The 26,577-nt window shown below is 48.6% G+C and overlaps 8 protein-coding genes across 8 annotated transcripts; 6 read left to right on the plus strand and 2 right to left on the minus strand.

Moving 5' to 3' along the window:
- Positions 1–6,472: 6,472 nt before the first annotated feature.
- HD556DRAFT_1306535 (uncharacterized protein) lies at positions 6,473–7,496 on the plus strand (the record flags this gene model as incomplete). The annotated part of the gene is made up of 6 exons (XM_041299925.1): positions 6,473–6,523; positions 6,579–6,691; positions 6,743–6,957; positions 7,010–7,089; positions 7,146–7,219; positions 7,460–7,496. 6 exons carry the CDS (start codon positions 6,473–6,475, stop codon positions 7,494–7,496), a joined length of 570 nt encoding a protein of 189 aa, XP_041162485.1.
- Positions 7,497–7,544: 48 nt separating this feature from the next.
- Positions 7,545–9,089, plus strand: HD556DRAFT_1356304 (uncharacterized protein). The gene is made up of 9 exons (XM_041302489.1): positions 7,545–7,759; positions 7,819–7,915; positions 7,967–8,030; positions 8,091–8,183; positions 8,239–8,351; positions 8,409–8,617; positions 8,672–8,754; positions 8,810–8,892; positions 8,955–9,089. Exons 1-9 carry the CDS (start codon positions 7,735–7,737, stop codon positions 8,971–8,973), a joined length of 786 nt encoding a protein of 261 aa, XP_041162486.1. The 5' UTR covers positions 7,545–7,734; the 3' UTR covers positions 8,974–9,089.
- Positions 9,090–9,378: 289 nt separating this feature from the next.
- HD556DRAFT_1306537 (uncharacterized protein) lies at positions 9,379–10,191 on the minus strand (the record flags this gene model as incomplete). Its single annotated transcript, XM_041299926.1, has 4 exons — positions 9,379–9,419; positions 9,470–9,524; positions 9,585–9,998; positions 10,069–10,191. 4 exons carry the CDS (start codon positions 10,189–10,191, stop codon positions 9,379–9,381), a joined length of 633 nt encoding a protein of 210 aa, XP_041162487.1.
- On the plus strand, positions 10,025–12,046 carry HD556DRAFT_252905 (uncharacterized protein). Its single transcript, XM_041310033.1, has 3 exons — positions 10,025–10,493; positions 10,567–11,169; positions 11,223–12,046. The coding sequence occupies exons 1-3, from the start codon at positions 10,391–10,393 to the stop codon at positions 11,930–11,932; spliced, it is 1,416 nt and encodes a 471-aa protein (XP_041162488.1). The 5' UTR covers positions 10,025–10,390; the 3' UTR covers positions 11,933–12,046.
- On the plus strand, positions 11,951–13,395 carry HD556DRAFT_1356306 (uncharacterized protein). Its single transcript, XM_041302490.1, has 2 exons — positions 11,951–12,895; positions 12,942–13,395. Exons 1-2 carry the CDS (start codon positions 12,217–12,219, stop codon positions 13,052–13,054), a joined length of 792 nt encoding a protein of 263 aa, XP_041162489.1. The 5' UTR covers positions 11,951–12,216; the 3' UTR covers positions 13,055–13,395.
- On the plus strand, positions 13,396–15,074 carry HD556DRAFT_1356311 (uncharacterized protein). The gene is made up of 10 exons (XM_041302491.1): positions 13,396–13,491; positions 13,550–13,694; positions 13,749–13,845; positions 13,903–13,966; positions 14,026–14,118; positions 14,178–14,290; positions 14,347–14,552; positions 14,608–14,690; positions 14,739–14,821; positions 14,883–15,074. The coding sequence occupies exons 1-10, from the start codon at positions 13,438–13,440 to the stop codon at positions 14,899–14,901; spliced, it is 957 nt and encodes a 318-aa protein (XP_041162490.1). The 5' UTR covers positions 13,396–13,437; the 3' UTR covers positions 14,902–15,074.
- Positions 15,075–15,650: 576 nt separating this feature from the next.
- HD556DRAFT_1356320 (uncharacterized protein) lies at positions 15,651–17,818 on the minus strand. Its single transcript, XM_041302492.1, has 14 exons — positions 17,770–17,818; positions 17,593–17,713; positions 17,400–17,542; positions 17,275–17,350; positions 17,114–17,226; positions 16,901–17,059; positions 16,775–16,853; positions 16,598–16,726; positions 16,445–16,549; positions 16,315–16,397; positions 16,246–16,260; positions 16,184–16,192; positions 15,820–16,124; positions 15,651–15,769 (listed from the first exon to the last, which is right to left on the minus strand). The coding sequence occupies exons 4-13, from the start codon at positions 17,333–17,335 to the stop codon at positions 15,840–15,842; spliced, it is 1,038 nt and encodes a 345-aa protein (XP_041162491.1). The 5' UTR covers positions 17,336–17,350; positions 17,400–17,542; positions 17,593–17,713; positions 17,770–17,818; the 3' UTR covers positions 15,651–15,769; positions 15,820–15,839.
- A 1,094-nt stretch (positions 17,819–18,912) lies between these two features.
- Positions 18,913–20,627, plus strand: HD556DRAFT_1465284 (Phosphotyrosyl phosphatase activator; the record flags this gene model as incomplete). Its single annotated transcript, XM_041308342.1, has 8 exons — positions 18,913–19,074; positions 19,135–19,263; positions 19,321–19,463; positions 19,514–19,585; positions 19,632–19,756; positions 19,810–19,910; positions 19,964–20,017; positions 20,064–20,627. The coding sequence occupies 8 exons, from the start codon at positions 18,913–18,915 to the stop codon at positions 20,349–20,351; spliced, it is 1,074 nt and encodes a 357-aa protein (XP_041162492.1). The 3' UTR covers positions 20,352–20,627.
- Positions 20,628–26,577: the final 5,950 nt, after the last annotated feature.

The following is a 26,577-nucleotide window of genomic DNA, read 5'->3' on the forward strand; positions in this document are numbered from 1 at the left end:
GACGTTCTCTACGCACCTAAGATGGGCCTAACCCTCGTGTCTATAAGCCGCCTTGCCGCAGCTGGCTATGCCGCGCTATTTCGTGAAAACTCTTGCAAGATTTTCAACGAAAAGAAAAAGCTAATGGGGGAGATCGCGGTCAGTAGAGGATTGTACTGCATAAAAGGGTCAAAAGGAAGCTTTGCAGGAGTCGCAGGAGTGAAAGAGACTCTAACCATGCGGGAAGCCCACGCGCGCCTAGGCCACATGGCGCCAAGCACAATTGCACAAATGATCCGCGACAGCGTGATCACCGGAATAAATCTTGATGCGACCGACAAGTCGATAGACAGTTGTGAGTCTTGCGAGTATGCGAAGGCTACTCGAAAACCTATCAGCAAGGTTCGCGACCCTCCGCGTCGAGAGAACTTCGGCGACGAAGTGCACACAGACCTCTGGGGACCTTCCCCAGTGCAAACCCCTGGACATAAAGAGTATTTCACGTCATTTACAGATGACCATACTCAATTCACGCACCTGTATCTCCTTCGAACGAAGGATGAAACGTTCGATGCCTACAAAACGTTCGAGTCCTGGGTGAACACACAGTTCGACGCTAAGGTCAAGAAGCTGCGTTCGGATCGCGGAGGGGAGTTCACTGGAGAAGAGTTCTCACGTCATCTTCGAAGCAAAGGTACTGAGAGAAAACTCACCGTCCACGACACTCCAGAGCACAACGGATTAGCCGAACGTCAGAATCGTACGCTCGTAGAGCGTACACGCGCGCTTCTACACGCAAGCGGACTCCCCAAGTTCTTGTGGGGGGAGGCAATAATGCATATAACCTGGCTCAAAAATAGAACTGCCACCCGGGCGCTGAACGGCATGACGCCGTATGAAGCGTTGTACAAGAAGAAGCCTAACATGGAAAACTTACCGGAATGGGGCTGTCGTGTGAAGGTCCATTCGCCGAACGGATCCAAGCTCAACATGCGAGCAGTCGATGGGAGATGGGTAGGATTCGACCATGCCAGCAACGGTCACCGCATCTACTTACCGGAATCCAGGAGAGTCGCCGTCGAGAGGAGCGTCGTATTCGATACGGCGGAGGTGGAAGTCCCTCTAGAAGGAGGTAACGCACCGGCAGACTGCACGGTACGAATCGATGATGTCGGTTCAACACCTAAACAACCAGTTAGCCGCACGGTACGAATCGATGATATCGGTTCAAAACGTACCAGTCCACCACCAGCTCCAAACGCCAATCCACCTCCTTCTGACCACCTAGGCCCTCAATTCGAGAATGTAGCACCGCCGCGTCGATCTGGCCGAGTGAGAATCGAGTCAGCATATATAAAGAGCCTGCGCGACGGCACAGGCACCACAGATGGCAGCAGTACAGACTTACCTCGCGGGATACAGCCTGTGGGTGAGTCCAGTCATCTAGCTGTTGAGCTAGGAATGGCGGGGGAGTATGGTGAGATAGATGAAGACGACGAGGAGGTATTTGCAATGATGGCAGGTGTGGAAGCTGTGGAAGGAACAGATCCCACGACCGTCAAAGAAGCAAGCGTCCGAACCGACTGGCCTAAATGGGAAGGCGCGATCAACAAGGAACTTGACGCGTTGGAAGACGCACGCACCTGGACTGTCGTCGAGCGCCCAGACAACGTGAACGTTGTCGGCTGCAAGTGGGTGTTTCGGATAAAGCGAAACGCTGATGGAGAAATTGAGAAGTACAAGGCAAGATTAGTAGCGAAAGGGTACTCACAAGTCTACGGCCTCGACTACTATGACACCTATGCGCCAGTGGCGCGCCTTGCTTCCCTTCGCACGATCCTCGCTGTAGCAGCACGACAGGATTGGGACATTGACATTTTCGATTTCCATAGCGCATTCCTAAACGGGAAATTAGACGCTGATGAGGTAATCTACATGGAACTCCCACCTGGCCTCAGCATTGACGACAAGTTCAAACATCCCGTCGCTCGTCTCCACGTCGCACTTTACGGATCGAAACAAGGGGCGTTGAAGTGGTACCAAGAGTTGTGTCGGTTGATGAAGAGCTTAGGGATGACGCGCGCAGAGTCTGACTGGGGAGTTTTCTATCAGCATATCGGCGCGGACATTCTAATCCTTGCGTCACATGTGGATGACTGCACAGTGACTGGTAGTAGCGACAAGCTCGTCGCAGAGTTCAAATGAGACGTAGCCTCGCGCTACAAACTAACGGACCTTGGCCCCATAGCATCCCTTCTCGGCATGAAGGTGACGCGCGACCGAGTCGCGCGCACCATATCATTCTCCCACGAAACCTACATCGAGTCCATCCTGGCCAAGTATAACTTCACGGACCTCAAGCCGTGCTCCATCCCCATGGACCCAAATGCGCCGCTCACCCAGTCTCAGTGTCCCAAAAACCCAACCGAATCTACCCTGATGAAGAACATACCGTACCGCGAAGCCGTTGGCTCGCTCATGCATCTGGCCGTTGGCACACGGCCAGACATCGCGTTCGCAGTGTCAACCGTGGCGCAATATGGCGCGAATCCAGGATTAGTGCATTGGGACGCTGTAAAGAGAATTTACAGGTACCTGGTAGGAACAAAGAAGCTCGTGCTCACCTTTGGTGACGGAAAGCGCGGCCTTGAAGGTTTTGCGGACGCAGATGGTGCCTCTCAAGAGCACAGGCACGCTGTTTCTGGGCATGCGTTTATCCTGGATGGCGGGGCCGTCAGCTGGAGTTCGAAAAAGCAAGAACTAGTCACCCTATCCACGACGGAAGCAGAGTACGTCGCAGCTACGCACGCTGCTAAAGAAGCAATTTGGCTTCGTCGTTTCCTCACCGAAATATTCCGCCCGCTCATGCAACCAACCACGCTCTACTCGGACAACCAATCTGCCATCGCGCTCGCTAATTCTGGCGCATTTCACGCGTGCACGAAACATATCGACATCCATTACCATTTTATCCGTTTTTCCGTCGAAAAAGGTTCTATCTCTTTAGTTTACTGTCCTACAGATAGCATGATCGCGGACACTCTCACCAAAGCCCTTCCTAGTCTCAAAGTTAAACATTTTGCCTCCGCCCTCGGACTGCGCTCAGTTTGAGGGGGAGTGTTGGATTATCAAACCCTCGCTACTATGGACACTCGGTACCGTTTCATTTCTACCTACCTACAAATACCATTTGTTCCCGCGCCTCGTAACTACCCTCAGTTGACTTCGTACGTCGCTGAGGTTAGTACCGTCCTTAGTATCTAGTACCTATGTAACTAACATCAACTGTAGCTATCTGCTACAGGTATACCAATATGACCTAGTTGACTTCGTACGTTGCTGAGCTATCTGCTACAACCCCACCTCCATAGATATTATATACCCGACCCCCGTAGAACGACTCCCCCCCATCACCAAGGACCAAATCAAACGAGCCATCAACAACCTCAGCGGCTACAAAGCCCCGGGGCCGGATGGGATATGTAATATAGTGTTTAAGGAATGCTCCGACACCCTCATACCGTACTTACTCTTTCTTTTCAACGCAGCCTTCTCATATCGCACATACTTTCAACCTTGGAGAGAATTCTCCACCATCGTCCTCCGTAAGCCAGGCAAGCCGAATTACACCATCCCCAAAGCCTATCGCCCGATCGCACTACTCAACACCACGGGCAAGCTACTATCTGCAGTAGTGGCCGACCAGCTCACTCATACCCTGGAACGACATCAACTCCTACCAAACACGCATTTCGGAGGCAGACCGGGCAGATGCACCACGGACTCGCTTCATCTACTCGAGGAAACCATCAAAAACGCCTGGCGCACGCACAAAGTGGCCTCAGTACTTTTTCTAGATATCGAAGGCGCCTTCCCCAACGCAGTTACGAAGCGACTGCTTCATAACATGCGCATGAGGCGCATCCCTACTGAACTAGTACAATTTACAGATCGGCTGCTCACACATCGCCAAATGCAACTCAAATTTGACGGATTCACGTCCGAATGGTTCCCAGTAACTAATGGTATTGGGCAGGGTGATCCCCTCTCTATGATACTGTACATTATCTATAGCTCTGGCCTCGTCGACATCGCAAAGCCCCGCATGGGACACGAAGCGGTAAAAGAGATGACCCTTGCATTCGTGGACAACACGGCCCTCATCGCCGTCGCCGAAGACTTCACCGAGACTCACGCTATCCTCACAGATATGCTCGAACGCACAGGAGGAGGATACGACTGGTCAAGAGCTCATAATTCCCGTTTCGAAACTAACAAATTTGCACTAATGGACTTTTCTATGAACAGACGAAAACACCGCCCGGACATGCACCTACAGGGCTCCATCATCCATCCCTCCCCTACTCACCGCTTTCTAGGGGTCATCCTAGACCAGGAATTATGCTGGAAGGCCCAAGTCGACAACGCTATCGCGAAAGGAACCACATATGTACTACAGCTACGTCGTCTTTCCTCCTCTGCCAAAGGATTACCTCTACGTCTGATGAGACAGCTCTACCTAGCAGTAGCCCTGCCGAAAATAACCTATGCTGCGGACCTCTGGTTCTCCCCCGTGTACTGCGAAGGCTCAGACACCCTGCAAAGGGGCTCTATCGGGATCGCGAAACGTCTCTCCGCCGTCCAACGTCTAGCCACATCAGCCATCACAGGAGCTATGAGAACGACGGCAACAGATGTCATGGAAATTCACGCTAACCTCCTTCCTATCGCACTCCACCTCCAAAACGTTTGCCACCGAGCAGCTCTCCGAATGGCCGCCCTACCCAGCACCCATCCGTTACACACCCCAATCCGCAGAGCCGCCAAACGCTACGTCGGTGCTCACCGTACATCCCTACACCGTCTCACCCATCGATTCAACATCACACCGGACATGATCGAGACCCTCACTCCAGCAAGACGCCCACCATCCACCACAAACCCTTGGACCGTCAGTGTCGCTGACAGCAAGGAGGAGGCTATAACGGAGCACGAGCTTCTCACCGACCAAATCCAGGTATATAGCGACGGTTCGGGATACAAAGAGCAAGTGGGTGCAGCGGCGACACTCTTCAGAGCAGGTAAGACACCCAGGACGCTGCGGTATCATCTAGGTACAAAGGAGGAACACACAGTGTTCGAGGCGGAGGAAATTGGACTAACATTAGCAGCACATCTAATAGCCACAGAACGGGACCTCACCTTCCCCCTCTCCATCTCCGTGGACAACCAAGCTTGTATCTATGCCGGTGAGAGTTTCTATGCGCGCCCTGGTACCTATCTAGCAGACCACTTCCGCAGAATCTTGAAGAATGTCGCGAAGAGACACGAGGACTTTAAAGTGACGTTATGCTGGGTGCCGGGACACTCGGGCGTCCATGGCAATGAAGAAGTGGACAAGCACGCGAAGCTTGCAGCAGAAAGCGTCAGAAACAACAGCCCCAACGCCAAATTACCATGCTACCTCAGACACGCTTTACCACTGAGCATATCAGCGCTCCGGGAAACCCAGCACAAGTCCATCGAAGAACGTTGGCGCCATTCATGGCGCCACTCCCCCCGCTTCCACAAACTCAATCGCATTGACCCTCTAGTCCTCAAACGCTCCTTCACTAAGTTAACCGCAGCATTCCCCAAAAAACTTACTGGACTGTACATGTTCCTCCGCACTGGCCATGCCCCACTCAACGTGCACTTACATCGCATTCGCAAATCGACCACCCCCTTCTGCAGTAACTGCCCAAACGTAGAAGAAAATGTACATCACTATCTACTCGCCTGTCCCAAGTATCAACGAGCACACCACTCACTGTCCAACGCGTTGGGCCGTCACGCTGCATCCCTCTCCTACATCCTAACCGACCCCGCAGCTACCCCCCACTTGATCAGATACGTTAACGCTACCGGCCGCATGAGAGCCATCCTTGGTGAAATCCCGCTTCCCCGCCCACCTGCCCGCTGACACCCCATCTGTAGAAATTGCACATAGCACCTTCGTAACCACGCAAGACTCAACTCCCAAAAACCTTAAAATCCAATTTAATACCACCACACTAATCCAACCTAATCCACTCGCCTACACGGAGTCACCCTCGTTCAAAAATGGCCTAAGTCAGAAGGCAGTTGAAGAACCTCACCCGTCAATCATGTACTTCAACTACCAAACCTCCTGCACCCACAAATGACTCCTGTACCAGCCCGCGCAAGCGGCCGAGTACGCGTTCTTGTTTATTCACTTGACAGACACATACCTCGTACCATTAGATAAACAGTCACCTCATCTTCGACAGGTTGCGTGTCTAAAACGGCCAGCGGGAACGGCGGACCGATGGGAGTATGCTTCACATCGGGGCATTCGTGAACCTAGAGATGTGTCGGGGACACTGGGGGTCCCCTAGACTAGATAGTATTGTCCTCCATAGAGTATAACTCTCAATAGGACAGAAATTGGAATAAAAAATAAAAAATAAAAATAAAAAAGCAGACACTTGAGATGTTTAAGTTCATCTGGAATGAGCTTGACCCTGTCACAGGTCTCATTGCAGTGAGTAGATTCATTGCCGCCATATTATTTCTTGAAACAAGCGGTTTGATCATAGCATGCTGGCGTTTCTGTCGTGAAGCCTGCTCTTGCACTCACCACGGAGGACTTCAACTACGTGTATAATGTCAATGTCCTCGGCGTATTCAACAGCGCCGTGGCTATTGCAAAGTAAGCTCTACCATGTATTTTGTGGAAGGCAGGACCTGACGAATATGGCAGGCTTTGGAAAGGGACAAACCTTGAGAACCTTTCCATTGTGATCTCGTCCCCCATCAGCTCGCGGATCATTGACCAAGCTGCGACAAACGAACCCTTGACGCAGGTCTTTTACAACTCCTCTAAGGCCGCTGTCTCCAGCTTTACCAAGGTGTTGGCTGCTGAGTGGGCTCAGGCTGAACATAACATCAGAGTGAACGAAATTGCTCCTGAATATGGTCAGTATTTTTTTCTATGGCTCGAGCACGACGTACTAAACATATATATTAGTGAAGTCGGACCAAACTGATAATTTACCGGACAAAATCAGACAACAAATGGACGACCATCCCTGGAGAAAATTCGCTACGGTATGTACTGTGTTTCATTTAGAATTTACTGATTCACTTATTTTATGAATCGTCAGATCGCAGACCAGGCACTTTTCCTCTTGTCTGAGGACTCCAATTACATTACTGGCAGGGGGCATCGCATTGACGGGTATGTCTCCCAGTTTCACACAGCTGGTAAATTCGCTTGACGTCTCAAAAGAGTTGTGATCAATGGTGTGACTGGAGCTCAAGAGGGAGTAGTTCATTACAACGGAATGTGTACTCAGTCAATGCATGAGAGGTGCCGGGATTCGGGGTGCATGGAGACATGATAAGGCCAGCTTAATTTCTACAGCAGTGCAGATTCTATTAATCGGCCGCCTCTGACACACTGCACTATTCTGTACAGACGAAAATATTTGGGTGACTACATTGAAAGGGGTTAATTGTCGGACTAACTGTCTCCAGCGTGCCAGTCCAGAAAGGCAATTCCAGATTATAGGGACTCATCCATGGCTCGGGCAATACAGTACTGACTATCAAATTCAAAGAGGGGACCGTTATGACGTCTTCGAACCACGACAGTTTATATACCGCTTGCCTCTATTCTCCTCTCTAGTCTTCTCCGACTTCTCAACAGCCATCTACATTTGCACTTAACGCTTATACACTACAAAACTCACAATGTTTTCAAATCTTGCGTTTTCTGGTACGTCGCCCTGGGTTATCAGTGGCAGTCGGTCTAATTCTTCCTAATTCTACGTGCAGGGGAATGCATCATAGTCACTGGGGGTAATCGCGGAATTGGGCTTGGGTTTAGCCGCGCTCTCGCTAAGGCTGGTGCCCGAGTAGCAATCATCTACAAGTCGAGCTTAGCTACTTTGATGCTGTCAATTGCTAATTAATGTGTGGTTAGGAGTAACAAGGACGCCCCTAAAGTCGCTGAAGATCTTGAGAAGGAATTCGGCGTCAAAGTCAGGGTATGTAAACCAACCTCACTGAAATGCCGTTTTCATGCAGACCCCTATCCTCCTGCACAGGCTTACAAGTGCGATGTCACCAATGCGAAGCAGACAGTTGAGATGTTCGAGTTCATCGACAAAGAGCTTGGCCCCGTCACAGGTCTTATTGCAGTGAGTAGATTCGTTTCCGCCAGATTATTTCTTGAAACGGGCGGTGTTATTACAGAATGCTGGCGTTTCTGTCGTGAAGCCTGCTCTTGAACTCACCACGGAGGACTACTACCACGTGTATGATGTCAATGTCCTCGGCGTGTTCAACAGTGCTGTGGCTGCTGCAACGTAAGCTCCACCATGTGTTTTGTGTTTGTGGAAAGCACGGCCTGACGAATACGGCAGACTTTGGAAAGGCAAACACTTGAAAAACCTTTCGATTGTTATCACGTCCTCCATGAGCTCGCAGATCATTAACCAAGCTGCGACAAACAAACCCTTGACGCAAGTCTTTTACAACTCCTCGAAGGCTGCTGTCTCCAACCTTACCAAGGGGTTGGCTGCTGAGTGGGCTGCATATAACATCAGAGTGAACGCAGTCTCTCCCGGATACGGTCAGTATTTTTCTTTCTATGGCCCGTGCACGACATACTTAAATTATGTATTAGTGGAGACGGATCAAACTCATAATTTGCCCGACAGCGTCATCCAATATGAAGCGGACCACATTCCCTTGAGAAAATTCGGCACAGTATGTACCGTGTTTCGTTTAGAATTCACTGATTCACTTATTTCACAAATTGTAGCCCGATCAGATCGCAGGCCAGGCACTTTTGCTCTTGTCTGAGCACGGCAGCTACATGACTGGCGGGGAGTATTTCGTTGACGGGTATGTCTGCCAGTTTCGCACATCATCAAAAATCTGACGGATTCCTTGCCATATTGCTTTAGCGGCCAGCTTATCTACTAAATTCATATGTCGAGCGCTCGATGGTGGTACTCAGTGGAGCCTCAAAGGGGCTCAAGTGGAGCGCGCACATGGCGTCGACGCCATATTGGAAATCGCTTTGTGCTTATACTATGTAGAAATTCGCTTGTCGTCTCAAAAGAGTCGTGATCAATGGTGTGGCTGGAGCTTAAGAGGGAGTAGTTCATTACAACGGAAGAATGTAATGTGTGTACAATAATTTCAGAGAATTCCAGTGCTGCTGTACAAAATAAGGAAGAATTGCGATGAAAACGACTCAATCCTACATGCCCAATACAACGATGTAAATGTTTGCTGAGACTTTGGATATTATCCAAGAAGTGAGGCCAATCAAGCTGTGTGGAACGATGAGATGGTTGTGGTGCAACTAATCCACAATCTTCAGGGTCAGGCGCCCGCGCCCGTCCGTGTCGAGTTCGATACACTTTCTGTGTGACATGTTCACAGCAGATATGAAGATGAAATAAAGATTACAGACCGTTTCCATCATTGCGCGGTAAGCCATGCCACCTGTGGCGTGGCCTTCCCTTATACTAGTGAGGTTAGGAGAGAAAGGGTCAAACAAGTAAAAGTATCAGTAACAGATCACCTACACGGGCTTGAACACGTTGCCCAATGATGCTGGCGATGGCCATGACGGCTGCGCTTGCCATGAAACCGATAGCGACTGGTACAAGCGAGAGTAGCATGAACCGCGGTTTGCCATGAGTATTCTCAATAATGTAATCGACAATGCCAACGGCAAACAGAATAGATGACCAGAGGGCGAATATGACAGGGCTGGCGACCGCAATCGCAAGAAAAGTTGGGTTGATGTAATTGCAACCTTTCACTAGCTCTGCCATGTCCTCGTCCGAAATAGAGAACGCCTGGATAGGAAAGTACTGAACAATGAAAAGACCGCAGACGCTCAACCCAGCTGCTCCCAGCCAAACAGAGAAAGCGAGAGGGGGAGCGGGTGGTGAAATCGCGAGGATAGCCGCACTCATAGTGGCGAGGAACGCGAGCTGTACAAACATGAATTTTGTATGATGTATTAGTGGAGGTCGACGACTCGTTTGAGCATATACAGCTTACCGTGTTCGACACTCTATTCCACTCTGCTTGCTGTTCCACACGCCAGCGATTGACAGCTTGTAGGCCGTCTACTTCAGCGGCATCGGCAAATTCATGAAATCGGGCAAGATAAGTGTGACCCATTTGGAACAAGAGAACATTATCCAAGATTTGGAGACACAACAGATATAATTTGGAGAGGAGACGAAACATCATCTGGAGGCTGCTGATATAAGGTGGTCAGACTTGAGGCGGAATCAGACTGCTCGAGGGCTCATTTCAGCCATGTTTAGTATATGGAACGTGGAGAAAAGCATAAGCGACTTCCACAGCATGCCACACCATGACCAGCGCTATGTCGTTTGATATTGATCCAGAATATCGCATCGATGATTTGTGCAAAATGGTCTTGGGAAAGTCAGAGTATCAGCAGGCGAGTGGTCGTGGTGAGTCTATAACAAAACTCTGAGTCAGTGACAACTTTACAAATCATCACCACCATAAATATTATCAATTTAGATTTAGATGGGCTCACTCCCGGCACTACATCTACTGTCAAAACCGCCGCCTCGAAATATGGCAAGGCACTAATACACAAACTGGAATTGCTCAAGGACACTCGATTCTCCCACTGGCGTCACGAGTTCATCGTCCTTACTCTGACTTATGCAAATGAAACGCATCTGCTTTACTTGGAACATTCTTGGCATGGCACAGGACTAGGAGAACGAATACCTGTGACTCTTAGCAGTCTTGTTGGCAGTCAGAAAGGCAGCGCAGATGAAGCAATGTTCTATAAACCAAATGACCCCCATGAAAACCATCGGAGGAAATGCACCATGACTGTCCTCGAAATCCAGTTTTCTGATCATAGCCCTGGAGTCACTCTTCATTTTATTGCTCGGATTCTAAGGCAAATTGGGACGAAACATAAAGCCTATGCGTTATTCAGCGCCAACTGTTGGGCTTGGTCTCGAGGCATTGTTATGGCCATTGCCATAGATTCTAGTAGTAACGTCGAGATAGTGACCATGTCAGGGAGGGATGTAACATTGGACCAGCTCAAAATTTACCTGTTGACCGAGTATGGTGCGTTTGGCGGTCTGCTCTTGCATTGCATAGGTGTGTCTCGTACATCTCAACGCACTATCCTGGCTGATAGCCTGAATTCTCAGAGAAAGGGAGGCATGACCTACGTTGGCACGAGTATTGTACTCTGCGATGTGTTTGCTTCCTTTGTGGCTTCATTGGTCTCGGACTTTGGTTCAGACATGTCATTTTCGGTCCTCTCAACTGGGCACTACGCATCAAGGAACTTTGCATTTACAAGGACCGGACAGCCAACACGAATGGTCAAGACCACACATACACTATCCTGCCGCCCGACTTTACAGATTTAATCCCCACATTCCCGGGCATTGCCACACACCTTCTGGGATACAATTTCTGCGGGCCAAGTAAATATCTATATATCCTGGTTCCCCCGATTGCAACCTCTGGAGCAAGAGTCACATCAGTCCATATATTTATCTATGGCGCTGTGGAGTTAGAACCAGGCCAGGAACAGTTGGCCTCTATTACCGAGAGCACTCTCAACAGAATGGAATGGTTTCGATGTGCTATTCTTCGCCAAACGCAGGACGGAAGACTCATCGAGGTCTCTGAACCCGCTTGCTTTCCACTCAGTGTACAGTTTCGGAACGAATCGGGGAGGCGATCGTACGGCGCTGTACATGTCATGGAACATCATCACCCATTGACTCTGGGGTTACGTCAAGGGGACTCGATAGCAATATGGGCCCTCGGAAGAGCTGGCTTTATCCACAAACCAGCAGGCGCATGGATTAAGGTAGGTCACTTCATATGCAAATACTTACTGGCGTGAACGAGAGGACACACATTTAGGTCGTGACAAATCACCGGCTCGGATTTTTGGATTGGCTGGTTGTGACCAACGTGGCGAGAACGATTGCGGGACTTATCATATACCCTCGCGGTCATACTTGGCCAGAGATTGTCGCAAGATTTTGCCATGAACTGAAGCACCTGTTTATCGAGATTCCATGGTGCTTGAACAGTTTGTGAGTCAAGCTTCCTCACAATGTTTCCTCCGATGAATTGTTTCCCTATGAATCTAGTTGTAATGACTGGCCTTGGTCAGCAATCAACATGGCAGCATCACACTTACTTTCCACTGTCACACCGCTCCAGTTACCTGAAGATGACGGTGACGAGCACCCAGTCGAAGTGTCATTGTCCAACTTCATAGAACAACTTCTCTCACCCAACGGCGGAAAAGGCTCACCATTTTGCAGCGCTATAATACGCTCCATCTCTCTTGGACAAGCTGAGATTGATCTCTTCAAGATCATCGTTCTGCTAGTCACCCTCGATGACGTGAAGTATCATGTGCATATACGTCATCCCAAAGATGAGGAGTCTCTCTGGCACCATTTTATCACTTCCCTGTGGAGTTATCATGGGTTCGTGCATGATACAGTAGTGATATATCGACCAGGAAAAATGCAGAAAGCCGCTTGGGACGCCTTGGATGTCGATTTCACAGCCGAGCTGTCTGACAGTGACACTGCAGCATCGCAGGATATTCTCTCGGTCGCCTTGCGTTTACGCGACTTCCGGAACAATTACTGGTGGTATTTCTGGCTCAATGAAAATTGGCAATGGCCTATATCTATCGTGAAGGCGATAATGAAATGCGCTAGCCACGTTGTCCGTGTTCAGCTGCAATGTGACGAAGAGCCGCTGCATATTGACAAGTGGGAGCAAACTGACGACTTGCTGGGAGAGAAGGTGGAAGGGTGGAAACATGCGGAGGGGAAAATATATGGTGAGTGTCCCCAATGCCAATGATATTTTGCTGATCGCAGAGATAGGGAATGGAATGAAGGACGATGTGCATTTTTTGTTTGCGCATGCACGAGCGCGCTTCTTGATAGGGTCGATCATACTGATATCTGTATTTCTTCATGTTTATTATCACTTCTAATCTCGTCAGGTTTTTGCGCCAATGACACGGCTGCCAGTATGATTCCAGATGGAGAGATGGGTTCCTCGAGTCTTCCCGGTCCTTTCTGCTGCTTAGTCAGTAAGTAGTTTTGGCGTTAGCCGCAACAACATTGTCTACTCGCCTCGGGGCTTGGGCTTGGGGTTGCCTGACGGATCACTGGGACTGTGCATACAATCACTGCAGTTAGACTGGTCACGAGCCTAGACTGCAGTGGTCACGAGTCTAGGCTGCAGTCGTACAGCTCCACAGAGCTCCACATATCCCGATTAGGTCGGGAGAGCCTATATATAGATGCATCCGCTTCACCTGGTCAACTTCTTCAGCTATTCTATCAGCCTATTATACAAAGTTGATACAAAGACATGTCAGCCTACCGAAAGCTCGCGCTACGTGCACGCTCCTTATCCTTGATTGATGTGAGTACCTAGTACGACTCAGAGAAAGGCAATTTCACCGAGGTGGTTATGACGTCAGTTTCTGAAGCTCAGAATAAAAGATCTGGGACCTCCTCGCACCTCTCTTTCGTCAACACTACATATATCTCGAATCATAGATACCAAACCTCATGGACGTATGCAACATACCATGGCTTCAAAAGGTTTTACGATCGACTTCTCCAGTGCGTGATTATGCATATGTCACCTTTCGCTTGACATTGTTTGCCTCGCCGTAGACAAATGCATTATCATCACTGGGGGCAACCGCGGGATTGGATACGCTTATAGTCGCGCTGTTGCCCATGCTGGTGCACGAGTGGCTATTATTTACAGGTTAGCTACGAGTCGGGCATTCATCCATTTTTTTCTGGAATAAAATGTGTATTTCAGGAGCTCCAAGGACGCGCATGAAGTAGCTGAGAACCTTGGGAAAGAATTTGGCGTGCAAGTCAAGGTTAGTGGAATGTTGGGCGGTTGACCTATTGCATTAACCCTCCCTGTTTGTGTACGCAGGCTTATCAATGTGATGTATCTGATGCACAAAAGACAACGGAAACGTTTGCTCTTATCGACAAAGATCTCGGTCCGGTTACAGGACTCATAGCAGTAAGTGGAATGTTCTTCGGTCATGTCATTTCTTCGAAACGAGGAACTTGACATCACAGAACGCTGGTGTCTCCGTGGTTAAACCTGCACTCGAGCTGACCAGCAGAGACTTCCATAAAGTGTACGGTGTTAACGTCCTTGGTGTATTCAACAGCACCAAGGCCGCGGCAAAGTGAGTTCCATCATGAGGTAGTATTTTGGAAAGCGTGAGCCAAACGGATATGGCAGGCTGTGGATAGACAAGAAGTATGGCGGTTCGATTGTTATTACATCCTCCATGAGCTCTCGAATCATCAACCAAGTTGCGCCAAATAAGCCATTGACTCAAGTCTTCTACAATTCATCCAAGGGTGCTGTGTCCATCCTCATGAAAGGGTTGGCAGCGGAGTGGGCCACTCATGGGATTAGAGTGAATGCGCTGTCCCCTGGTTATGGTCAGTATCTTGCAATAATTCCGTTAGTCCTAACTTGTTAAACGTTTGATATCAGTGAACACAGATCAAACCTCGGGTATGGAAACTTCCGTCCTCGAGCATCAGGCAAATACCATACCGCTCGGACGCTTCGCCGAGGTATGTATCAAATAATCTTGATCTGGCAGGCGCTCACCACCTCAAAAGCCATATGAGATGACAGGTCAGGCGGTCTTACTCTTGTCCGATCATGCCAGTTACATGACGGGCGGAGAATATTTTGTCGACGGGTACGTGTGGTATGATTATCTGATGCACATAATTAGGTTTTGACGCCTTTTTGAACTATAGTGGTCACCTCATTTGGTAAACTCCGATACCCTCGAGGGTTGTGCATTTGAGTGATAGATTGACGTCGAGAGCAGTGCGTTAGGCTCATATGATATCAGCCCGTTAGTTATTAGCCTAGTTACTTATATCATTCCAAGTGGTTCTACCGTTCAGGCCCAGGGCCTGGCTTCAACATATGCATGAAATTGGTCGATATAAGTGTGACCCATCTAAAACAACATCATTCAAGTATGTGGAAATAGAGAGGACGGATTTTAGAGAGGAGATCATAACCCGAAGAACCGCGGCATGAGGACCTCGGACTGGAGGCGGAATTCGAAGGCACACTGCAGCCAGGCCCATATCTATATCAGTGGAAAATGTCAAAGAGGGAGGATTTTGAATTTGTGTTAGCTTCATGGTACTTATGGAACTGGGTGTCGCTCCAAGTCCATGACTTGCACTACTTTACTCATCCTTGTGGACTCTGGGATATCTTTAGCATGTAGATTGCGGTAGTGGGCGAGTTTAAAGGTGGCCTAAAGAACAAACTCTAGTCTGCAAAATTTCCACGAGGGTGATTGATCATTTTGATCAACTTGCACGAAATATTTAGAATCTGCGTGATTCCGGACCGAATTGCATTTCAATTCAATCAAGCCCTCAGAAGCTTCAGGGACCAAATCAAGTAACACTGTCGAGGAATCTTGATGGTCTTACCGTTGTCTTATGGGTATACTGCATTGGTACATTGTATGGGAAGTCCCTGCAAACCCCTCACCGTCGGAGAATCGAAGATGGTAGGACGTTCATCCATGCTATTCAACAGTGTCTCGCCAAGTCTATGACTACATGTGTGGAGTTATCTATAAACCACACCTCAGCTCAACAGACAGCCATTCCTTTCGCTGAATTCTTGGTCAGATTAATAAGTTGCAAATAAATAAATGGCAAATACACGGTTTCTCCGTTGCTATATCACACAGAAAGAGCCGAGAAAGAGCCCTTTGTATGTGAGCTTGAGATGCCATTCTCGATGTCATCCGGTAAGGCGTCGGCATGAGTATGTACAGTTTGCTGCAGCGAGACCTGAACGCCCCCATACGGAAATGGCGCAGCATAAATCGGCGGCTCGCTATTGGGTAGCCTGGAACCCACACGTGTCATCCACTGAACGTTCCGCGAGGAAGATATTGTGCCATTGGCGCGATGGGAATCACCATGAGATACGCCCAGACCGACGCGGACGATAACGGAAGAGAACTGGAGGGACGATGCACGTGAGAAAGGGAGGAAGAAACAGTCGCGGGGAATCGACATACCACGATGCCCTGTGTCAGACGTAGGGTGAGCAAATTGAGAAGATAAAATACACGAAACTCACGATGATCGGTGATATCTTGATCAATATGCTGTTAGTTAAAGTCTTTTTGAAGAGAATAGCTAGACTTACTGAATTCAAAACGATGAACATGGCTGGGGAGCCAGAAGCACATGTTCCAATCATAACCATGAGTAAGATTGAGTACACAGAACCTATCGGTGCATGAACACATATCAGAGAAGGCATTGCTAGAATTTACCAGATTCAACTATGATTGGCACCAAACGAGAGACCTGGTCCCCACCGCTTTTTGCGAAGGATGTAACTGCTTTTTGGATCTTTGAAATCTTGACTGCAATCAGTACTGAAATGCGAATTCAGTCTAGCCCCGGATGTAGAGTAAAAAACAAACATGTGCAGACCACGTTCATGGCCAGAGTAGTCGAGTAGAATATCTTGACGCGAACAGAGAGAGCATCGGCAAAGACGTTTTCACCCGGAACGACACGGCTCAAAGTGTATACCAAGAGAACACCCATAGCTATATTACGTGTCAGCCGTAGCAGATGGATGGCAGAAGGAAACAAACCAATGTCCGCGATGAATAACAAGAAAGGGAAGGCGGAAATGAGGTAATTCCTACCCCATACAATGAATGAGCGATATAACTGCAGAGATGCTCAGATTTTGATAACGGCAAGTTTAGGATGCGTACAATGAATGCGTCGGACACCAGTGTAACAGCAACATACAGAATAGTCTTTAGAATGTTCTGCCAAGTGTCAAATGTGCCATAATATATGGTTGGATAATTTGGCACTGCCTCGTCTGCAGTGAAAGCCTGTATATTGCGCAGGATGTCAACGACAACGTGCTAGAGAATTATCCATAAGATACGTCGACAGTGTTGAGTTGACGAGACACGCACTGCCGTGATGAAGATGAACAATGAAATTGCAGTCCCGACCAAGTAATCACTTGGTCGCGATTGCCTCTTCCTCAATACAAACATGCATTGATTAAACACCATCAGATATACACCTAGGCAAGGATTAGCATGGGACACATATAGAGATGGGATGACAAAACCGTATGCCAATGACTCCATATAAACGCCAATGAGCTCAGCCTTCGGGGTTGACAACGCCATGATACCTCTGGTTGCCTGCAAGTCGACATGTGGTAAGTGATATTTAGGGATACAAAAGGCATACTTTCGTGTTAGCGTATCTGATCAGTGAGTCTGTCGCACACGCCCCGAATTGTTACCACAATGAATGTTAGTAATCCCTTGTGGAGACACAAAGCAGAAAGGTGAATCCACTCTGTATTAAAGCATTTGATTACGATAAACAATCTTGGGTCCAAAGTGTGAAAAGCATATTCACTTCCGGCAATCCCACGTACAAGCTTGCGAGCAGATACTGCGGTCATGAAACACCCCTTGGGAAACATCCGCCAGATCATGACATTGCTGGCATCATGATGACAGGCACTTGAACGACGTTATTGTGATTATCAGTGATTGCTATCAAGCAGACACGATGGCATCAATTCTGGTACTAGCAAGTAACAAACACTTACACTTGTTGTGGTACTACTGGTACAACCCATATCTCCTTACGATGAAAACATTGTAAAGACTTTAGTCAGCATAAATGATTTCCAAAATTATAGTTCCCACGGCTACATCGCTAGTTCTCCATCTCTTCGGCGCTGCACTTTTATGCTTTTGCATCAATACCAGTCACTCAATGCTAGTGAATTTTCTACTGAAAACTTGAACTTGAACGTTCAACGTTCATCTGATGGGTATATCTCCCGCACGGCACCGTGCTAGTAAGTTGTGCCACAGCAACGGCATGCGGTAATTGACCAAGGTTACAGGTACAACTTCAATGGAACTTCGGAAGATTGCGACAAGACTTGTCACTATGGCATTCGCAATGATCTAGTAGGTGAGTCCTGTGCCATTTCTTATCAGATGTATACACAAATGTAGCATCATGCAACCTAAATCTGTGGATTATCACCGCCGGTCGAACGTATAGAAGATCATCTAATTTCATTTAACACCTGCACCATACAATTGCATTTCCTCTTCAACTTAGCACGGCCTTGGTAGTTCCAAAGCCTCGACCCATCATTGTAGTTCAAGACGGCTGAAAAGTTACTGGGTTATCAAGTTCAGCCGTGCTTTTCTCTGCAATCACGAATGGAGTTTCTGTGGTCGGATAAATCTCTGCATCGCCATTATTAGAAGCCTTTTGGTCTTTGCCAACGAGTTTCTTTCCAATAATCCCAATGTCGAGATTCGGGGGTTATCGTCCACTCGGGCCGTATGTCCCATCTTGCTGTGACGTCCACATGTCCGCTTTTTTCTTAAAGAAAAAAGTCATTGTCCATTTGATGTATGCATTTTACTGGTGGATATCTGCTACCCCACGGGGCTATGTTAACACATTTCGATTGGGTGTGGGCCTGTCGTGTGCAATATGCATGTACTCGGATCGCCAAAGCATATGACTGCTTGAACATGCCACGTCTGCACCATTCGTGGCACATAAGTACTTGATAAATTCGAGAATCCCAAAAGGCTTTTGAGTGGCTACTCAGATTATACACTGTGAAAAGACTTGTCGCTGTCCATGTTTGATTTCAAAGGGGTCTTCGAAGTCGCATCGGGTAAATCCGACATTATGGGATCTTCCTTGACTTGGTACTACGATGTCGATTGCCTTCGAGATTCCAGCCAAGCGTGTATTGTCTAGCACCCAGTTAACTGCATTTCAATCGTCTGCTACTTACAATACCATCACATCGTACATCGAGGTTCTGAATGCTTCCGTGGTGGGTGTGAAGCTTACCGACGCGCACCCGGAATCTCTAGTGCGTTTCCTCCTCGAATTTCATCCTTACATCTAATCCATTGTTCTTGCGTAAGCTCAGGGGATAAATGCCATCCTCCGCTTGTTAGATCGAATAGAGCAACTGGCTCATGAGACTCCCCCGGTGGAGAACAAGGCATCAAGATTTGGCAATCCGGCTTTCAGGTCGTTCTACGACAAAGTCCAAACTGTAGGTCTTGCAATTCTTCTCCCTTCGTTTCTCATACTTACTTCTATCGTATTCAAGCTGGCACCGTCGTTGCATGCTGACCTTCCCGGCCTAGATCAAAATGCTACGCCCGAATTAACTACCTATTTTTCGCAGGCTTGGGGGAATCGAGAGCGCATTGACTATGGGAGTGGTATGGAATTGAATTTTCTTTGCTGGCTGTAAGTCTTTTTATAATTTTGATTCGCTTGGTCCTTATCACATCTCACAGGATATGCCTAGATCGTCTGCAGGTCGTTACGGCAAGTGATCACACCGCGCTTGTTACTCTCGTGTTTTGGAGGTGCATTCTCAAAACATTTATTCTGTTCATCGCTCATCGCTTTCAGATATATTCAAATCATGCGCGTACTTCAGTCAACGTATTGGCTAGAACCCGCTGGATCTCATGGCGTCTGGGGTCTGGACGATTATCATTTTTTACCCTTCCTCTTTGGTTCTTCACAGCTACGCGGCACGTCGCAATTAGTTATAGTGTGCAACGAGTCCTGACATTTTCTACTGCAGGACACAAGTTTGTACGACCGAAGGCCATACATGATCCAGAGATCGTAGATGAACTATCAAAGGATTATATGTACTTCTCTTGCATAAAGTTCATCAACTCCGTTCGTATCTTTTGCATTGCGTGCCTATTTGACATCTCAAGATTTGGATATAGATCAAGACGGCCTCACTTAGATGGCACTCACCAATGCTGGATGATATATCAGCAGTGCGTGTTGCGGCCCTCGGTACATTGACCCATCTAACTTGTGTAGGTGAAAACTTGGGAAAAAGTCAACTCCGGAATGATCAAGATGTATCAAGCAGAGGTCTTAGGGAAGCTGCCTGTCATGCAACATTTCCTGTTTGGATCCATTCTTCCATACGAAGGACCGCCGCCTCCATCTTCCGACGAATCGCATCACGGAGATGGACATGCACACGAAGGATGGGGTGATTGTTGCGGTATACCCGTACCAAGTGCATTTGCGGCAGCCCAAATGGAGCGAGAGCCAGGAAAGAGGATCGAGGGTCCAGGCATCCGTCCTGTGCCGTTTGATTGAAGCGGAATTTGTGAGGATGGTTTCCAAGTCATGACAGTGCCTCCATCACGAACATCAGTAGGTTCAATACTATACATTACTCATAAATAACCTGGTCGGCGCTCGCGATCAGAAGTTGTAGCTTTCGATCATTTTCCAAGTTGGGGCCAAAACTATTTCAATGGATGTGACACCACGTCGGCTTGATTTTGTTGTCTCTATTGCCATACGGCGTCTGATCTCATCAGAGTCATCCGACTACCATCCTGCCTATGATTGCTTTTTCTGAACTGGCTGACTCAAAGACTCTCAAAGAGAACAATGCTTACGAATTAGAGCAATGTTATTGAACTACAGTAACACCAGTATGTTGACTTGTCTCATCTTTCGGGAATCGGAAATAACCTCTTGGGTTCGTTCGCAGGTACTGTGCGAGCAATAGCACCAGGGACCAAGTGTAAGGATGGCCTATCCTCTACGCGCCGACCATACTTCACAAAACGGAGACACTCGAACGGATCATACGTTCGAGGTCGTCCACGTGATTCATTTTGATGCGAAGAGTGCAACTCTTCGCATCCGAATTGCGTGGATACATTCCTTTCATTTCTCCTACTCTTTCGTTATCTTACCTTGTGCTCAGACTTCACGATTCCCGTTTCTTCACCGATATCTTTCAACTCGCCATATGCTCCCTGTTCTTGTTCCGGCCTAGTCAACTACTCGAAAACGTATATATATTGCTCATGTATACTCATACCTACAGTGAATTCTATCCTAAGATCCCCGCTCCAAGTACTTCAGAAGCCTCCTATAACGTGTCCGTCTCAAGCATCTCAATTCTCGTTCCTCTCGTCTCTTGTCTAAACTAACTCTGTTCACAATTCCCTATCGAACTCGACGTCAGCCTTACATATTTTGGAGCCCACCGCGAGGGAATTGTTTTGAACAAATCCCGACGCACCGAGTATTGATTCGTGGGTCTATACTGACCTACTAGTCAAACTCTCTTTTCTAGTACCCGGTCTTTTGACCACCTCCTTTCGCCATTACGAAATATTACCATCCCAACGCGCAGCTAAGCCTCGAACAAAAGCCATCTGCGCTGGCATCGTCTAGCAGTGTCACTCCCCAAACGAAGGGCAAGGGCAGAAGCCGTGCTCACACTATCGACGTTCCTCGTACACCACCCTTAGCAGAACTCGCTGATCCACCCTTCCTTCGCACCCCAAGTCATCACTACCGCGCCCAGGTCAGCCTAGAGACATCGGAAGACCCATCAGAATCCTCTCTCTCGGACGACGATACTATAAATCGCACACACCGCTCAAACTCGCCCCCTTTTCCGTCACTCCCTCCTCAAAACGTATTCACTCTCAGACCGGCCAGATTTAATCCAGAAACTCCTATCTTTCCTTCGATACTCCCTGAATCTACCAAGCCAGCCCCTTCAGCACTGACATTACCTCCGATACCCCAGCCAGAATTCCTTAAACCACCTTCACTTCCGCCCAAACAGTCCAAGCAGTCCGCAAGCTCCTCTAGCATCCCATCAGTTCAAATTGTCGCTCCCAATTCCTCGATCCAAACGCCTGCTATCGCTACTGCGCCAACACAGCCTCTGTATGCACCACCATCACACAACACTCAAACGCCCACCTTTTCGACTATCCCCGTCATGTCCAACGCAAATAAGGGAATAGGAGCCATGCCCGGCCCCGGATCCAACAAAGCTCCGTTTTTCAATGGAGAAACGTCGGAGCTTCTAGAATTTTTCGAGTTTTTTGAGGACCTGGCAGCCACATACGCACTCACAGACGCAGACAAGTGCAAAGCTATTGTCCGATACGTCGACTTGCAAACGAAGCGCTTCTGGCTAACCTTGACCGGATACGAGAGCAAGGACTTCACGCTATTCAAAGCCAGCATCCTAGCGCAGTATTCAGGAGCAGCCAAGGGACAACGATACTCTGTTCGTGATCTTGAACGAATTGTCGTTGCGAACGTCGAGAACGATATTACGACGGAAACTGAGCTAATACAGTACTATAAACAGTTTCGTCCAGTTGCTCTCTGGCTTGTGGCTAACAGCAAGATTTCAGCGCGGGAAAGGGACACTTACTTCTGGCAAGGACTTCCTACCTCCACTCGTCGCGCCATAGACCGACGTCTGGAACTCCAAAACCCTAACTATTCCAGAACAGAGCCCACGGACTTTGAGAAAGTCCATCAAGCCGGACGTTTTGTGTTTTCGGACGATGCCTTCGACACTGATCTCAATGAGCCTATCGCAGCCAGGATCCGAACCATTCGCGAATCCAGAAGCCTACCTCACAAAGGTCGAGCGAAAGTTCCCATACCGATAGAGGACTCTGATGACGAAGAAGAAAAACGAGACGTGAGGCAAGAGGTTCAGACCAAACGAGTAGCGTTCGTGACGCCCCCACCTGCCAAGTCCACCATAGATGAAGTCGAGGAGCTCGCACGCAAGATGCACGGCCTTGATATCGGTGATATAGCTTACTCAGGATGTTATTCAAGACTTGCGTACATCGCTCCAACAGTAGCCCAAGTCTGGCCTCCTCCTAAGGCGCTGCACCTCATCAGTACAGCAACTGCTCAGCCCCCGCTATCGTATCTTCCCCTTCCTCCTCTCCCAGTCTCAGCTCCCTTCCCCTCGAACTCGACATGTTTCTTTTGTGGAGGGTCTCATGTAATGCGCGTTTGTCCCACAGCTGGTGAATATTTACGAGCCGGAAGAATCATTCGAAATGGTCAATATTTTGCTTATCCTGATCAGTCACGCATACGACGTACCGGAAACGAAACGTTCAAGCAAGTAATAGATTCCAGATATGCTATGACGACTCTTCCAACACCAGCCACCGGCTCTAATGCGATCCCTGTGGACACCTCCCCTCGTGAAACTACGCCTCAGTCCTCCAAAACCTCTGAAATTCCCTCATCTGCTTTTATATCCGAGTCGTATTTCTTACAGTGCGACCTAGTAGCGGAGAACCACGCTATCATAGCCACGGTTGAGGAGGAGAGCAAGGAAACTCCAACAGACGTCAACGCCATCACACGATCAAAAGCTAAAGGAAGTCCTGTCACCTCCGACTCAAAGGAAGACCCGTCCCCACCACCTCTTATCGAAGTCACCCCCAAACCACCCAATATAGTGGCAAAGAGGCCTCCATCCTTCTCCTACGAGTCGAAGGCAGCTGCGCCGGACGCCATTCACCGCATCTACAAGTCCATCCTAGATATAATGGTACCCCATGTGACTGTGTCTGACCTCCTTGCCATTAGTCCTGAGCTACGAAAGGAAGCAGTGGAACATTGTCGTACGCACCGTGTTCCTGCGCCTACAACGGCTGTCTCAACGAATGCCCTCGCCTCTACCATTCCTCCCCTTCAGATTGAACACGCTACACCTCTTCGAGAGCTCCGCGTCTTACTTAATGGCGTCCATTCAGAACTAGCGCTGCTCGACGAAGGCTCGGAAATTGTCGTTATACGGGAAGACATCTGGAGAAAGACTAATGCACCTAGGAACCAGCAAATTCGCATGAAGATGCAAACTGCGAATGGAGGAGCCCAGGAGATGGGAGGATGCGTTGAGATGTTAGAAATAGAGGTCGAAGGGATCAAAAGTTGGGCACACGCTTATGTCGTGCCAGATGCACCCTACCGCTTGCTCTTAGGACGACCCTGGCAGAAGCTTGTTCGCCTTTCTAAGGTTGAGGACACGGACAAGGTACAGATTACGATTCAAGATCCCATGAACAGTTCCAACACTCGTACTATTGAAACTCTCCCCCGTCCTTGGCCGCACCCATCCCTTGCTCTCACCACCGCAGTCCTATCAATTCCAATCCGTCAGACAGCCCTATCTACGCCGACAAGCTCAACGGACATTTATCACGCTGTTCCGCAATCAAGCCTTCCAGTTTCTCAAACACCCATTCCCATATCCCGTCTCACTTTCTCCTCCTTTGCCGAGTTCCTCCTTCAGGCGCACTTCGAAATCAACCCAGTTAGCCGCACCTTCGCCTATAAGAAAGTCGCCAACAAAGTCAGACCTGTAGCCACGACCATGCCGTCCCATGCTCGAATCGTACGACGCTTCCCAGAGGATCCACTTCTCTCCCTCCCTCCTCTATCACCAAATCCACCCGAATTCCATTCCGGCTCCCGTTTATCTCAAGAACGAATGGATGAGCTAGGAATCTTCAAAAATGAATTTCTATGGCCTGAAGAGCGCAAGTTAGCAGCGCACGTACTCATGAACAATGAGTCAGCTCTTGCTTGGGACGAGACTGAGAAAGGACGATTCCGTGATGATTATTTCCCGCCCGTCATAATACCTACCATTGAACACACTCCCTGGGTCCATCGCCAACCTCCCATACCCCCCGGCATTCGCAACGAGGTCATAACGCTCATCAAATCAAAAATCGCCTCCGGAGTCTACGAAGCATCTAATAGTTCGTATCAATCTAGGTGGTTCTGTGTGGCCAAAAAGAACGGCTCAGTGCGTATCGTACACGATCTCCAACCCCTCAATGCTGTCACAGTCAAAGACGCAGCCTCCATGCCATATGTAGAGTTATTTGCGGAGCAATGCGCAGGACGCGCTATATATTCTATGATGGACTTATTCGTAGGCTTCGACCATCGAGCCCTTGCAGAGGAATCCCGCGACATCACCACCTTCCAAACTCCCCTCGGCACATATCGTCTGACAGTCCTCCCCCAGGGATGGACCGACTCGCCAGCTGTCTTCCAGAACGATGTTGCATTTATCCTACAAGACGAAATCGACGTTGCACCAAATTTCCAGGATGATGTCAATGTTTTGGGACCCTGCACGCGATACGAGCTACCTAATGGCTCATACGAACTCATCTCCGAGAATCCTGGCATTAGAAGGTTCGTTTGGGAGCATTGTGTAGATGTGAATCGGGTCCTGCATCGTCTCAAGCATGCGGGAGCTACTGTTTCAGCAAAGAAGTTGTTTCTATGTGTTCCTGAGGTTCTCGTCGTCGGTCAACTCTGCAATTACGAAGGACGAATCCCGGACAAAACCAAGGTTTCAAAAATTAGAAACTGGCCACCCTGCACAACACGAACTGAAGTTCGTGGCTTTCTCGGAACTGCAGGCACTGTTCGCAACTGGATCAAAGACTATGCTCGCGTTGCACGACCTCTCACTAACCTTACCCGTCTCGATACTCCATTCACATGGGACTCAGCTGCGCAGGGTGCCATGGACTACCTCAAAGACGCAATCATCCACTCTCCTGCAATTCGCCCCATCAACTACTCTTCTTCACTCGAAGTCATATTAGCAGTAGACTCGTCTCATATAGCATGCGGATGGATTCTCTCTCAAATCGATACAGAAGGTCGTCGTCGTCCCTCCAGATTTGGCTCCATTACTTGGAACGAGCGGGAGTCTCGCTATTCCCAAGCCAAAATCGAGTTATATGGCTTATTTCGAGCCCTGCGCGCAGCAAAGGTATGGCTCATAGGACTCAAAGGTTTCACTGTCGAAGTAGATGCGAAGTACCTTCGTGGCATGCTCAATAATCCTGACATTCATCCAAACGCCGCCGTCAATCGTTGGATAGCCGGCATCTCTCTTTTCGACTTTACCCTTAAACACGTCCCTGGAAACAAACATGTAGCACCAGACGGCTTGTCTCGACGACCCATGACGCCTGGAGATGAAGAAAATTTGGACGAAACGACAGAAGATGTTGAAGAGTGGATTGAGGAGATACTGGGATGCGGAGTATGGGTGGCGAAAGAAGTTGATGATGAATGGCTTGCTGAAAGAACACGAAGTGCTCTTACCGTCACACCAGACTCGCCTAAAGATGGAATTCCTTCAAATAGCGTTGCCTCTCGCTACGATGATGATTTACGGACTATCCAAACTTACCTCGACACTCTCTCCTTTCCTTCAACCATCTCGAGCAAGGATCAGCTGCGTCTTGCCAAACGTGCACATCAATTTTTCGTACGAGGAGGTCGTTTGTGGCGAAAAGAAACAACAGGACGCCATCAACTAGTTGTGTTTGGAGAACATCGGCTGCAAATGATGCATGAAACTCACGACAAACTCGGACACAAAGGTTTCTACGCTACTCGACGAACCATAGCGGACCGATTTTGGTGGCCATCCCTAGACCGCGATCTTCAATGGTTCCTCAAAACCTGTCATCAGTGTCAAATCCGC

Source organism: Suillus plorans (genome assembly GCF_016647745.1).
Source record: "Suillus plorans strain S12 chromosome Unknown HD556scaffold_16, whole genome shotgun sequence".
In the NCBI taxonomy this organism is placed as follows: Eukaryota; Fungi; Basidiomycota; class Agaricomycetes; order Boletales; family Suillaceae; genus Suillus; species Suillus plorans.